We start from the raw sequence: 15,748 nt of genomic DNA on the forward strand, positions 1-15,748 counted from the left end.
TTCCACATTATCCCTGGACCAGGCAGGGGCAGTGGTGGTTCCTTCTTAGACTAGTCACTTGGGGCACTTTTGTGTGTGCATTTGTTGTGTATCTGTTTTTATTGTTTACATGGTACCATATTGGCTTATAAGTTATTAAATAAACTAAAACTGTTAGCCCAATTTCCTTTTAGTTCATAGTATAGCTAAAAATTTAAAACAGAGGACTAAAAGTATATTATTAAATAATCTTTGTCAAGATGTTTCTTGGCTGATTGTTGTCTTAATTCTGGTTCTGCAAATGATTGAAAGAAGTTCCTGTTACTTGGAGGAATAAAGTGGCTCTCAGGACATGATGGCTCCTGCGCCTGGGAACAGCTTTACCTTCATGGATAATTGCCCTCATCTTGAGGGTAGACCCACTAGGTTTGATGTTCCAAAGATTAAAAAACATGACTTATATTTGTGCTTTCAACATTCTTCAAATAACTAATATGTTTAAAGAGCATTTTTTTCTCATAATAATTGCTTATAGTTTTTCCTGGGTTTGTCTGACTTCTAATTAAGAAACTGAGTCTTAACAGAGACAAAGTTTATTTAATAATTGTGTTTATTAAGCTTTAAGTTGTACAACAACTAAATTTAACACATAATTTGTTCTTCTATACTGGTTCAACTAACTTTCTGGGTGTTCAAGAACAATACGTGGAGGACCAAGGCATTAAATAACCAATATTTTGGTCCCAGCTCCCAGGTTAATTAAGTACCTAAGGACCAGAGAACAATAGGAGACCTCTAAAGTGGTTGTATAGTTCTGGTAAGACAACTGTCATCTTGATTAGAGAGGCTATAGAAGCCCCACAGTTTGGGCTCTAAAGGTTGTGCATTCCATAAAGAGGATGATTAATATAGAAGACAATCTCCTCAATGTTTCTGAGAGAGTCACATGCATAGCAAGTCCTTGACCCAACCTAGCAGTTGGCATGACTGTTAGACAAACACTAAAGAAGCCAATGGGGCTCCTTCTGAGTACCCAAGAGTAGCCTCTAATGAGCCTCAACTGACAAGAAAGAGGAAAATGGTTATTTTTGGCCATGGTTTTAAACACCCAACAGGAAAGCAAAACCAAACCGTAAAGTAAGGTTACAACCGATGATAGCTTTATAAATATAGCTTATGTTTGCATTACACTTAGGGTGGCTGTGATTGTCCTATGTGGCATGTAGCAGCCCACACTCAGGGTTTAATTGGGAGGCCTAAAAGGCTTGAATCATTATTTACCCTTTGTAAAAGTCTGGTCTATTTCTTTTTCTACTGTATTATTACCAATCATTTTATTATTTGACTTTGCTTTCCTGTTCTGTTTTGTCTCATTCAAGATTGAATGTGAGCCAGGAGTGGTGCACGCCTTTAATCCCAGCACTCAGGAGGCAGAAGTAGGAGGATCACTGAGTTTGAGGCCACCCTGAGACTACATAGTGAATTCCAGTTCAGCCTGAGCTCAGACTCTACCTCATAAAATAACAAATCTCATTCCAGTAGACCTAGGAAGTCACTTTTTTTCCTTCCAACTTTTGGGCTAAATCTCCTTTACAGAATATCCCTCACTCTATTTTGTGTCATTGTTTCTCTGAAAAAGTTTCCTATGAGAAATTTCCTACAACTCCACTCAAGATTAGTATTGTATCGAGATGTTTTTGAGGTTTAAAAATGTCCCCATATCCTCTTCTCCTTCTTTACTTCCCATAAAGAAAACCACAATGGCCAAGAATAACACGATTGGGCAGAGGAACCTAGCCAATAGAGATTTTACCACAATGAACTCTTCTGGAATCCTTTATAGGAAACATATAAAAGACAGTCGTCATCAAGCCCCATTCATGAATATGGCTGGATATATTAAGAATGGGTAGGACCTTGTATGCTTAAATAAATTACTGCATGAGACAGCCTGGCTTACATTGTTGCTATATGATACTATAGAGTACTTCCATCACAACTTACCCAGTTAGAGGGAAATACATTGTTGATATATGATACTATAGAGTACTTCCATCACAGCTTACCCAGTTAGAGGGAAATAAATGAGCTACTTGTGCCATGTTGAATAAATATAACATGAAGATAAACTGAACATAATATCCATGGTTTCTAAAGTTTAAACATTTTATTAATAAAAGTACAGTCATCCAACAAAACATGATTGCTTAGTACTGAAGCATGCACCCATCCTGGGTGCCACAATGGAAGTGCCCCACTGAGCTACAAGAGTGATCTCTAAGTAGCCATGCTAACTGAGGCAATTCTTAAGTATGTTCAGATGTATGACAGATTTGTATATAAGAGATTCCTCAAAGCCATACCTCTGGAACAGGAACAAGTATAAAACGGAGTGAAAACAGAGCGATGCTCTAAAGCACTAAAATAATGAGATACAAACATAAAAATCAAAGAAACTTAATTCTTAATATCTTGTTTTATAATTTCTTTAAATAAATAATGACAAATCTCAGCACGTCCCTTCACTGCAGGCTCCTTATCCCAACATAAAAATGAGAGTCAGTTTCTGGCACTGCTCTCCTGGATATTACCTCCTATCCAAAAGAAAAGATAAACACCACTGGGGACTTTCCCTTTAATTCAGGAATACAATGAGAACAGCACTGTACACAACATAGTTATAAAAGTAATGTCTAACACAGCTATTCATACTAACTCTAGGAAACATTGACTAGGCAAGAAAGAGAACTTAATTGTTAACAAAATAGGATCTCTTCCCTTGCCCCCAACCCACCACCAAAAAGGAAATGGAAAGTCATACCAATGTTTGAAACACACCCATATAAATTCCATCCTCCTCCAGTCCACTCCCATCCCAACCACCCCACCCAACTCCCCTCCTACCTTTACTGTTGAATGTACAGTAAATGAAGATAAAATGTAACTGGTGAAACTAAATTTTAGTGAAAACTGAGGGGATTTGAGAAATGGCCTTTGTGCTTCTGGCAAAGTGATATGTAATACAGTCTAGGTAGAGTAAGAAAGAAAAATACAATTTTGAAATTGTATTTTACCTGCCTATCCTTTTTAGATCCTAATGTATTTAAAGTCTAGAAACAAATAATAATTCAAGTGTTAATAAAGAGAGAGAGAGAATATGTAGGAAACATGAGAATGAGAAGAAATAATATTGCTTCCAGTGGCCACTCTACAATTATCTTTCTTACAGACTCCAATTTACCTATATATCCCCTAAGAGGCCTAATCTTTCCATACAGTAAATATATGGTACTATAGTTATCATCATAGTAATGATTATAATACTTTCTTATCATTTAGAGATCTCTAATCAGTTTTTAAATACTTATTAATAAAAAGCCTCACAACACTTTGGTGAGGTAGATATATGGATTCCCATTTTGCAGATGGGTTTATAGAGGCACAGAGAGGTGATGTGACTTGCCTAGAAGTTGGGGGAAGAGAGGTAACTCAGGGTACTATACCATTTGCCAGAGATCCATATTTAGCAGAGAAAAAGATAGTGCTTAGTGTTTCTTCAAATCAGCTTTACCCAGTTTGTTTTCCATCTATCCCCTTATATAAGAAGTAGCACACTTTAGAAGATCAGTAAGTTCCCTGATATCCCAACATGTTTTAGAGATAAGTTAGAATTGAGAACACAAAAAGTCCCTAACTCTAGAATTTTTTAGACAATTTTGTTTCAAAGAGTTTTTAGAATTCTAAAAATGTTACTATCATGTACATAAGCACCAGTTCTAGTCAATGAAGTTATCTCCCATAGGCATACAAGATACCACATAAGAGACTGTCATACTGAGTATATACTGGATTTGAATAATTAAGTAAGTATGTGACAGAAGGTGGATTCATGTTTCTTACTGTTGTAATAGGAGGCTACACAGATAACTAAGAGGAAGTAGCTAGAAATGTTGTAGTGGATTAGAGTTGAAGACATCAATATGAACTCATGTACACAAAATAAAAACACAGATGAATACATTCAGACATGATTGTAGACACATGCATATACATATGTTAGTATATACACACATATTTCCTTGCTCTGTTGGCAGAGAAGACCTTGAAGTAACAATACTCCAAAAGCAACAGGCATATTTGCGCCACATCTTGATTCCCCAAGAAAAAGAATCAGAACTCACTGAAGAAAAGGCTGATTATAGAAGTGCTCCTGCCAATTAAAAAAAAAAAAACCTACCACATGCTGCAGTGCCAGAAATTAAATATTCTGAAAAAATGATGGGTTATATCCAAAGGACATGGGAGTGAAAGCAAAATATCTCCTGAGACCACAGCTACAATTTGAACAACAATATAAAACTGCACTGAATTATAAGGTAAACTATAAAATAAATATCCACGAGTCCATGCTGACATAAACAATTATATAAATAAATAAATGGAGAGAAGATAAATCTTGCAGGCAGAAAAATTCCAAATAATTTATGTAAATACTTTCTCTCATGGACATGGTGAATAACTCACCATCCTCAACTGTGGGCTATGTACATAGTGACTTCCTTCCAGAGTACAGCATGGGAGAGAAGACAAAGGTTATCTGGGAGAAAGGTGATACACACTATCTCTGCCATGTGATTAAGGATAACATCAGGAATGATGTAATGTAAATATGGCATGATGAAAATAGTAATTCAGCTGTGTAGTCATCCTGCCCCAAATCTATTAACCCAGAAAAGTATCAATAAATACAAGTAGAAAAACAGACTTTTCAAAACTCTTAAGGTCCTTGAGCACAAAGTAAATTTGAGAAGGTGTCACAACAAATTGGAGGTTTTCCGGACATGTGATTATTAATGCAATGTGGCAGCCTGAAGGAGATAATGAAACAGAACAAGCATAGTAGGTAAAAAAAAAAAAAAAACTAAGATAATCCGAATAAAGTATTTAATTCAATTAATATGAATGTATCAATAGTGCTTCATTAATTTTAACAAATGTACCATATTAATGTAAGATGTTAATAGCAGAAGAAACTAGATGTGGCATAAATAGGAACTCTGTTCTATCTTCACATTTTTCTTGAAAACCTAAGAGTTCTAAAATGGAAAGTGTATTTAAATAAAATTCTTATCACAAACCCATATATCTTGCATATAACAAACTCCACCAAATCTACCCACGTAGTTCATATTCCTCATTGATTTCCTAAAATTTACAACTTTTAATTATCAAGTTATGTTTAAATGTCAATTATCTATAGCAGGTGGAATTTCACTACAACATATTTCTGAATACTATCTGCTCATATCAATAAGGCCATTTCCATATCCTAGGCAAATGTCATACTAACAGTGCTTTGTTAGTGTAAGCACATCAAACTCAATTACACCCCAAGTATTCACTAAGAGAGATACATTTCCTTCCTTTCCACTTCACTGTGTGGCAAAGTTTTCTGTGCTTTTGCTGCAGTAGCTGCACTGTACTGTATTTACTCTATGAGATTCCCTTAATGAATCTTGACCCACATCTTAAAGCATATATTCATGATGGGAAAGATCTTTTATCATTTTTGAAGAAAAAGCAATGAAAATAGGGTTAAAATTACTTCTTGACTATATACAATTAACAAAGCATTTGCAGAGTAAAAATATTTGAATAAAGGCTCAGCAATGCCAGGAACACTAATGTTTGGGATCCTAATTTGATCACACTAAGTACAATAATTTGACAGCCATAATTTAAGAAAAGATCCTAGTCCCAATTCAAAAGTTCCTGAGGTCTAAGGTGCACATGCCAATTTTAACTCTGGAAAGCAAATCTTGGATTCCAGACTGGAGCAAGTGGGTAAGATTTTGGGCTCTATTCTATAATATAGTATTAACTACTCAATTGTAAGCTTAAATCCATGCAAGATGGCAATTCACATTTACCAATCTGTCTTACAGTTACATAGAAGTCTCCATTAATAGATTGGCCCTAGGTATTTAGTAGTGCTTTCGTAATGAGTATAGAGCTTGGAATTTATACACCAAAAGTCATGAAAAAATCCATACCAAGATAATAATAATAGTAAAACCTAAAGTGTCATCCTGAAAATTACAAGCAGTCCTTAAACTTATGGAGGGTTTCTGGTCTGGAAAAACATTGCAACTTGATATGAGGTAAATAAAAATCCAGACATTATCAAAGTGGGATAATAGAAACACAATGTGCCTAATGTTAAACACCATTTGACTGGCATGAACTATAAATGATTTTTTTGTCATCTAAAAATTTCTGAAGTATATATAAAATTGGACAAATATTGCAACCAATTACATGATTTTCCTTTAATTTGGTTTAACAATGTAATCCCTGGGAGAAGAAGCATATAGGTCTATAAGGCCTCTAGGAAACATCTGGAAAAAGAATCTGACCCGTATTTATCTTATCTGTAAAACATGAGGGATGGGTAAAACTAGAAAGCTAACAGGATACCTTTCTGATGCTAGAATTCTATGATTTAGTCAGAATGGACAGCCACAGGAGGTAGTAACTTGAAGTATTTAAGCAGGAGCTTGTTACTGTCTGCCAAGAATCAAGGATTCACTATGAAAATAACCTTTAGGAAAGAGGATGAGTCCAACACAATCGATATAAAGCCCATCTCCTCTTACCACAGGTAGGGAAATATGCCATGTGGAGGTAGATCTGAGGTCCAGGGCAGAAACAGAGGGTTTTATGTCTCAGAGAATATTATGAAACAGTCTCATTGGGCAACCAAATGTAATTATGCAACCTACTGTAATGACTAAAAGAAATGGCTTCGGTGTTCATAGCAGTTGTAAAACATCAAATTGCTTTTTGTATGTCAGTTACTACAAAAAGACTCATAGTCCATTCAAAATAGAGGAATGACTGCCAGTGATGGCATATAGCAAAAAATTTTCATTTCTCTGACCTTTTAGCACTGTATAACATGATCTCAGTGTGCAATTTCTCATCAGGTAATAAAATGAGTAATTGATTTCTATAAACAAAATAATAAGCAGTACAGTGCAGCCTGATGAATACACTATCTCAAAAGGCTGCCATGTGAATGAGGTCTGGGATGAATAGTAGTTTTGACAGCTTATGTTTAAAAAAAATTTACCCTCTCTTGGTTCACAGGATAATCCTAGGTCTGCCTCTTCCCATCACTGCCCAGTATATTTTCCTAGAACACTTCTCCCTACTGATCCGTCTTTGTGTACATTGAATATTTGTCCAAATTTAACCTAAAAATAATGTAATTGTGCCAATTTTTTAATCTTAAAAGAGCATAAAGAGGAGAAAGAGGACAAAAAAATCCCTTCATTTCCTTTGATGGACTTAAGAAGACAAGTGCCATTCCAAGACCAAACTATAAGAAGACTGGATCTACAAAATCTGTATTTAGGACCCAATTCTTTGTAAATCTTACCAATCAACTATATTTTTATGACCCCTATTATCTATGAATTTGAAAAAAATCTAATTTTAGGACACGATCAACTGCCTTTAAGTACTGATATATATTTATACACATATAAATATATATATATATTATCCATATATATGGATAAAAGTTCTAGAAAACAAGAGAAAATAGGAGAGCAGCGTAGGTTTGTTCACAGCCTTTAGTTTGAGTCTTGTTTCGTTATTGTAGAAAAACATGTCTATTAAATAGCAGGGGGTATTAGAGGGTGGGCAGCCATGGGTGCCACACTGGAATTCAACCCATGAAGAGGTTGAAAAAATTGAAGTCTTGACAGTGGAAAGGTGAAAGTGGAAGATGAAGAGCCCCATGGGAGACCAGCTAACTTTTTCTTCCGTCTCCTAAATTTGGCTCAGTAGGCTGTTCTAACCCCATAACTGGGGCAAGTTGTAATCAAAGAGGAAAAAATAATCTTGGCCTCAACACGCACAGACACACACACACACACACACACACACACACACACACACACACACACACGAGACCACTGCAGCTCCTCTGATGTGTGGCCTATGATGACATTCACATGGTATCATGCCGCCGACGGTGCAGTGACAAGTGGTCAGATCGAGAAAAACTGCGGTTGCAGTCTGTGCACCGGAAGGGTTTGATGCCTGTGTGCTTGCGGAAATGACGGGTAAGCTCATCAGAGCGAGCAAATTTCCAGGAGCAGCCATCCCAGGTGCATTTATAAGGTTTCTCTCCTGTAAAGGACAAGAAAAGGGAATCAAGAGATGACTGGCTGCTAGATCTAATGACAGCAGAATTCATCATGTATATCAAAACTTTAGTTTAAAAGTGACGCAATCATCTGAAAGGTTTGCTATCATTCACCTTTTTAATTAGTTTAACCAATAAACATGTATGCTTGCAATATAGGACATGTTTCAAAACACATGTATTCTGTGGATCAGTTAAATACAGCTATCAAACATACTTACTCAGCTGGTCTCCCACAGGGCTCACATACTTACTGTTTTGTGGTGAGAAGATAGCATCTACTCTATAGTACACTTTTGGTCACAGAAGTCCTAAAGTGAGGCTAAGAGGGTATAATTATGAGCACATAAGCTCTGACTCAAATAGCTCTTTCAATTCTGGTTGTACAACACTGTGTGATTTTAAATAATTTTTTAAATAAATTTGGGAGGTGGAACTTTGATGAATGAGGTGTGTCACTGGGGGCACACCTCGAAGTTTATTCACCCAGCTTGCCAGTGCTAGATAGCTCACTCAGACTACTTCTACGTAGATATATGTGATGACTTCCTGCTTGTACCATGCTTTCCCCTGCCTTGATGAAACTTCCCATCAAAACTGTAAGATGAAACAAATCCTTTCCTTCTATAAGCTGCTTTTGGTCAGGCATTTTGGCCCAGCAATAAGAAAGTAACAAAAACTCTATTTAATTCCTGGATAGGATGAGGTTTTAATGATATACAAAGGTAACATCTAAGCAAAAAGGAAAAAGAAAAGGTTTCTAGGGGGAAGTTCTTAGCTAAGCAAGAGTGCCAAATATGCAAGATAGGAATACACTTGGACAAAAACTTACTGTGTTGGTGGATAATGCTGCTCTCTGCAGCCACAGGTTGTGGCAGGAAAAAAAGTGTCAGGGGTGGGATACCTCCCAGTGAATGGTTGTTCAGAAAGGCCAGCCCCTGCCAGGCGCGGTGGCACACACCTTTAGTCCCAGCACTCAGGCGGCAGAGGTAGGAGGATCGCCGTGAGTTCGAGGCCACCCTGAGACTCCACAGTGAATTCCAGGTCAGCCTGGGCCAAAATGAAACCCTACCTCAAAAACAACAACAACAACAACAAAAAACCAGAAAGGCCAGCCTCCAAGATCCCCAAAATGATACAGGTTATTACCATGGATCCTGGTTGCCCACCAGAACTACATGGTAAGATCCTATTGTTGAAGACACCTCAAGCTTAAGTTGCAAGACACTGAGAAATCAAGCTGGAACTGAACTGGAAGCCTTCTACCAGCTGGCTAGTTCTCATAGTGGTAGAAAATGCTATGTAGCTTGCTGGGGGAGAAAAGTCATCAAGTCTTACCCGACAGTGGATACAACATGTGTGCTATACACCTGACCAGAAAGCAAGATGTACCTACTGGTGTAATAATGCCATGGTTATTATGGGAGTAACTCTCTTGATTGGATATAAGGCCTGCTCCAAGAGAGGGAATTCATGCCTGGTACTGAAAACCTAGTAAAAAGCCCATGGTTAGCCAGCTGTGATGCTGCATACCTTTAATCCCAGCACTAGGGAGGCCACCCTGTGAATTCCAGGTCAGTCTTAACTAGAGTGAGACCCTACCTCAACAAACAAACAAACAAATAAACAAAAAAAAACCTTATGTATGATAAGGTAATAGATCCTAGGTAGAAAGCTACTACTGTTGTTTGACTAAATAAATGTGTTGTGCTAATCAAATTGCCCTCAAAATATTTATGTCATGTTTATGTCCAAAGATTAGTACTGCTCTCCCCCTTGGCCTGGGTTTTACTCCTCAGTACCCATGTAAAGCCAGATGGATGCACACAGTGATGCATGCATATGGAGTCCATGTGCAGTGGCAGGAGGCCCTGGTGGGCCCATAGTCTCTCTATCTCAAATACATATATTAGAAAAGGGAAAGAAATACCAACAGGCAGGGAAAACTACAAAGGAGTAAGAATGCTGGTATATCAGCCTGGATTTGCATTTGGAGGAAAAGAACAAGGGCAACAAGTTTTTGCAGAAAGGAGACTACAGCAACTAAACTGTAAGCTACAACAAGCTCCTGGAGTTTCAACTGACACTCAAGGATTATGAGGAACATATCCAGCTGGAGCTGGCCTTCCTCAAAGTTTATATGAGGAATGACACTGTCCTAGAACCCAGGAAGGACAATCCAAAGCCATGGATGGGTACTACAAGCTGCTGAAGCTCGAGTCTAGCTGTAAGGAGGTGGCAGACATTTGCAAGTACTATATGGTGGCACATTGCAACCAACACAGCAGCTGTGAGGTTGTGAAGTGGTGCACCATGGCTGACTCTGAGGTACAGCAGATAATGAGTGCCCCGGCCATATGGCTATTCTGGTGAAGATGCAAAAAGACCCACGGATGCTCAATGAACATTTAAAGAATCCTGTAATCCCACATAAGATTCCATAACCGATGGATCTGCAATGGGATCACAATTCAGTTATGACTTGGTCAACCCCTCTTCCCCTTGCCTGCACGTGGAAAGACAGCTGAGAAGGCAACAAGCAGCATGAGGCAAAGGCTTATCTTTGTATCTACACATCACCCGTCTCGTTACCACCTTGGGCCCTTCCAGCTTACACATGTATCTTCAATGCTATGCTGGAATGCTGAGTCTTCTTCCCCTGTCCATGGTCACTGTACAACTGAATCCCCCATAGCTGGATTGCTCTTGGGGGGATAGTCGGCACATACAGGAAGGGGAGAGGGTTCTTCCCAACCTGGTTTCCCATTTGAATTCACATTGGTAACTCCACATCCCTGATCCAACTACACAAGCCAGTCAAGTGTGGTTGCATGTTGAAATAAATGAATGAATAAATATCAGTTACTAGATATTTAGAGACATTTGATATTAAGGATCTTTATGTGCTCATGGTATTTTCATTTTAAAGATTTCTGTTAAAATATATTTTTGAAGGGCTGGAGAGATTGCTTAGCAGTTAAGGTACTTGCCTACAAAGCCAAAGAATACATGTTTTATTCCCCAGGACCCACATAAAGCCAGATACACAATGTGGCATATGCATCTGGAGTTCATTTGCAGTGGCTAAAGGCCCTGGCATGCCCATTCATTCTCTCTCTCTCCCCCTCTTTCTCTCTCAAATAAAACAAAATAAAGCATTTAAAAAAATAAAAAATAATAATTTGAAGTAATTATAATTAAAATAATATATTTGGAATTTGCTTCAAAATAATGCAATGATAAGTTGATGAGAATGCAGAAGAAACAAAATTGTGCAGGAAATAATAAAATTCTTGAAGATAAAATGAAGGTAGGTATAACAAAGTCCAGTGAACCATTCTGCTTTCTCATGTTGAGATTTTAGTTTTATTAAATACTTCAGTAACATATACACTCAATGGAATTAGCACATCCTACATGGAGGAGAAGCAAAGACATCAGTAAATAAGAAAAGTGTCATAGGAATCTTGCAAAAATATAGCCAGAAAATCAGACTATTCATAGACTCCAGGTACTTTTACTAGGGATGTAGCTCTTTTTGTACAAATTCTAATGCTATAGAAGTGACATAAGAGACACTTGCCAGAAAAAAAAAAATGAGCCTTTTCCTTGTACAATGTGTCTAAATCCCAATTCTAATCTGGGAAGAGTCACCAAGGCAGAGGGTACAAACTGATGGCCGACAAGCTACATCTGACTTTTAGGCAAGTTTCTCTGAATAATTCCTGGTATTATAAAATTTTTGAACTAAATGTCAACATTCAAAATGTGAGACATTTTATACTAAAAAGCTTGATTTCCTTTTTTTTTTTTTTAAGTATTAGGAAAGTTAGATATGGTGACATATGCCTATAATCCCAGTACTTGGGAGGCTGATGCAGGACAATCAGGACTTCAACACCAATTTGCACTGAATAGGAAATTCCAAGCAAGTAAGTTAACCAGAAGACATTGTCACCAACAAACAAAAATGAAAATTAACTTTAAAAATTCAAGAAATTATGGTATTATAATAAAAATTAGAGGATTTCCTAAGGGTAATCTACAGTTAGACGGCAGATATTCTTCAAATGGGCATGCACCCTTCAGTTTGATACAGCTCTCACCAAACCTGCTTGATATATGAGCATCTTTCTTTTAATGTAAACAACACATTATAGCTTAGCTGATGGGGCTAAGATCCAAGAGCCTTCTTTTTTTTTTTTTTTTTTTTTTTTTACTTTTTGAGGTAGGATCTCATTCTAGCCCAGGCTGACAGGCTGACCTGGAATTCACAGTCTCAGGCTGGCCTCGAAATCACGGTGATCCTCCTACCTCTACCTCACAAATGCTGGGATTAAATGTGTGTGCCTTTAAGGTGTACCTGTGTGCTAAGAGTCTGCTTTTAACTTCACTTAGTTTCAATTGCTTTTGTACTCTTTCACATTTAGCAAAACCTGTGGGGCCCTGGTAGTGATGGACAGACTATTGTAGCTTTCTTAATCTTTTTTTTGGCTTGTGATTTCTCCATTAGGAGATCTACAGGAGACCACTAATGATGACTACTCAGACACTAGGCTTCATGTTTTCCTGCACTGGTTGGGTAAAAGTTGCCTTAGAGTTAGAAACAATCCAGGCATGGTGGCACATGCCTTTAAACCCAGCACTCAGGAGGCAGAGGTAGGAGGATCACTGTGAGTTTGAGGCCAGCCTGAGAGTGAATTCTAGGTCAGCCTGGGCTAGAACAAGACCTTACCTTGAAAATAAAAGTAAGAAAGAAGACATAGGGATTAAAAACAAAAATGAGGCCTACACCTATGAATACAAATCAGTTTTTGTTTCAAGACTTCCTTTTTGCCCCCTAGTTCCCACAAATCTCTCTCTCTCTCTCTGTATGGGGTGAGTTGGGGTGAACAGACCTGTATGGATCCGGCGGTGAGCTTTCAGGTGAGAGCTTTTGGTGTACACTTTGCTGCATCCTGCAAAATCACATTGGTGAATCCGTCTTCTCTTCAAGTCAAGTGATTCTTCTCCTGGCACTTGGGCCATTGTTGCTGATCTAAGCAAAGAAATGACAAGCAAAGACTTTAAATTGGAGATTTAACACATGGGTTTGCATATAGTGGTGCTGCCTCAGGAGCACTATCTTTTTTTTTAATTTTTTAAAAATTTTTATTTGTTTATTTATTTGAGAGCGACAGACACAGAGAGAAAGACAGATAGAGGGAGAGAGAGAGAATGGGCGCGCCAGGGCTTCCAGCCTCTGCAAACGAACTCCAGACGTGTGCGCCCCCTTGTGCATCTGGCTAACGTGGGACCTGGGGAACCCAGCCTCGAACCGGGGTCCTTAGGCTTCACAGGCAAGCGCTTAACCGCTAAGCCATCTCTCCAGCCCAGGAGCACTATCTTAATTTGTGTGAATTTAGTGCAAGCTCCCCAAGAGAAGAAATAATTTGAATAATGTAGGTAATTCTTTCAACTAGGCAACCTTGCTCAGTAAATGCTCAGCCCTGAGAAAGCATGGAAGATAGTAATGTTTCCTTGTTCACAGTTTGAACCGTTCATTTCAACAAGTACCATTCTTGCGCTTAAGGAGATGCATTTTGTTTTCATACAACACTGTTGCTGAACACAAGCAAATTACTTCCAGTTAGTTTCAAAATTGGAAACCCAAGCTGTTTTAAACTTACAGACAGAAACAGTACACCACTATAGTTTATAGGATATTTGAAGATTTTTTTCAAGGATGAAACTGATGGCACATAGTTAGAACCTAATTATCATAAGATATATGTACATATACACATGTGTACACAAACTCATATACTTCCTTAAGGAAGCAGTTTACCTGTATTTTGTTGCCTCAAGCTTTTACTGTTGTGTCAAATTAATTCCACCTCTACACACATGCATATGCATATACACAGAGAGAGAGGGGGGGAGGAGGGAGAGAGGTGGGAGGGTATTGTTGAAGTACTCATACTTACTCTTGTTGCAATCCCTGCAGACTCCGTAAGGCTGAAGATCCACTCTCAATTGCACTCTCATCACCATCACTTGGAATCTCCAGTGGTGACATGGAAGTGGGGTCAACTTTTACTGGAACCAAAAAGAAAAGAAAAGGAGTAGTGTGGACCAGAATCTATGTACCTCTGAAATTCTTTTCTAGATCCCCAGTTTGTCCCACATTGAGAAGTGAAAGTGAGATAATAAAATCATAGAAGGGAAAGACAGAAAGGTATTTGTATAGGAGAAAGAGAATAACTTTAAAAAAAAGTTAATATAGCAAGGAACAGAACTGTCTTTTAAGGAAGAGTGGTGAGGGTTTTTTCTGGCACCACTAGAGTGTTCATTTTCCCAGTGCAGGAGCTGGGTCTGCTTTATCTCTATCTTTAGCCCCTAGGATAAGGGTCTGCAGAAAAGACGGGTTCAATGTGGGTATTTTTGTCATTGTTTGCTTGGTTTTTTTAAAATTGTTTTATTTTTGAGGTAGGGTCTCAGTGTAGCCCCGGCTGACCTGGAATTCACTATGTAGTCTCAGGGTGGCCTCGAACTCATGGTGATCCTCCTACCTCTGCCTCCCGAGTGCTGGGATTAAAGGCATGTGCCACCACGCCTGACTTAGGTTCAATGTGTTTTTGTTAAACTGAATTCTTTGAATAGTTAGTTCCCTGGCTATCCTTAGATAATTCTTAGGATTACCCCAGAGGTCAGGACATCTCTTTCATATCTTGTGCTATTAAACTGAAACGAGTCGATATAATGAAACATGTGGATAGCATGTAGTAGACACATACATTACAAAAAAAACTACTCAATATTCTTTATTATCAACCACTGATATTTTTAACTCATGACAGAATTAGATCAGATGGTGAGCAGACTCCTGAATACAGTGAGTTTTTTCTTTTCTTTCTTTTTTTAAAACTTACTTAAAAGTTAATATAGGGCTGGAGAGATGGCTTAGAGGTTAAGGCACTTGCCTGCAAAGCCAAAGGAGCCAGGTTTGATTCCCTAGGAATGCATGTAAGCCAGATGTACAAGGGGACGTGTATGCTTGGAGTTTGTCTGCAGGACAACAGGCCCTGGTATGCCCAATCTCTCTTCTTCTTTCTCTCTCTCTCTCTCAAATAAATAAATAAACTAGTTTATTTTTTAAAGAGTGAGTATAAAGAGTTAACTTGGTTATCTCTACACTTTGATCACATCATACACTAAGAAGTTTTTTTTTTTTTTTCTGAGGTAGGGTCTCACTCTAGCTCAGGCTGACCTGGAATTCACTATGGAGTCTCAGGGTGGCCTCGAACTCACGGCGATCCTCCTACCTCTGCCTCCCGGGTGCTGGGATTAAAGGCATGTGCCACCACGTCCGGCCGCTAAGAAGTTTTAAGCATGCATCTCAATATGTGTGCATGTCTATGTATGGAGAATTCATGACATACATGTATTAGTATCTTAACCTTATAAACATTATGGCTCCCGACAGGAAAACACAAAGAAAAAGTAACATGTAAAGGGTAATTTTTTTTTTAAAAAAAAAAAAAGATAATTTGGGGCTGGAGAGATGGCTTAGCA

General features: G+C 38.1%; 1 protein-coding gene across 8 annotated transcripts in view; it reads right to left on the reverse strand.

Moving 5' to 3' along the window:
* Positions 1-571: 571 nt before the first annotated feature.
* Positions 572-15,748, reverse strand: part of Klf8 (Kruppel like factor 8) — a 133,377-nt gene continuing 118,200 nt past the window's right edge. For all 8 annotated transcript variants that reach the window (XM_045140466.1, XM_045140467.1, XM_045140469.1 and 5 more), the window contains 3 exons: positions 14,161-14,272; positions 13,093-13,232; positions 572-8,178 (listed from right to left, as the gene is read on the reverse strand). In XM_045140466.1, the coding sequence (XP_044996401.1) occupies positions 7,997-8,178; positions 13,093-13,232; positions 14,161-14,272 (434 nt within the window). In that variant the 3' untranslated portion in view covers positions 572-7,996. The remainder of the gene's footprint in view (positions 8,179-13,092; positions 13,233-14,160; positions 14,273-15,748) is intronic.

The sequence above is a fragment of the Jaculus jaculus genome, chromosome X (genome assembly GCF_020740685.1).
Source record: "Jaculus jaculus isolate mJacJac1 chromosome X, mJacJac1.mat.Y.cur, whole genome shotgun sequence".
In the NCBI taxonomy this organism is placed as follows: Eukaryota; Metazoa; Chordata; class Mammalia; order Rodentia; family Dipodidae; genus Jaculus; species Jaculus jaculus.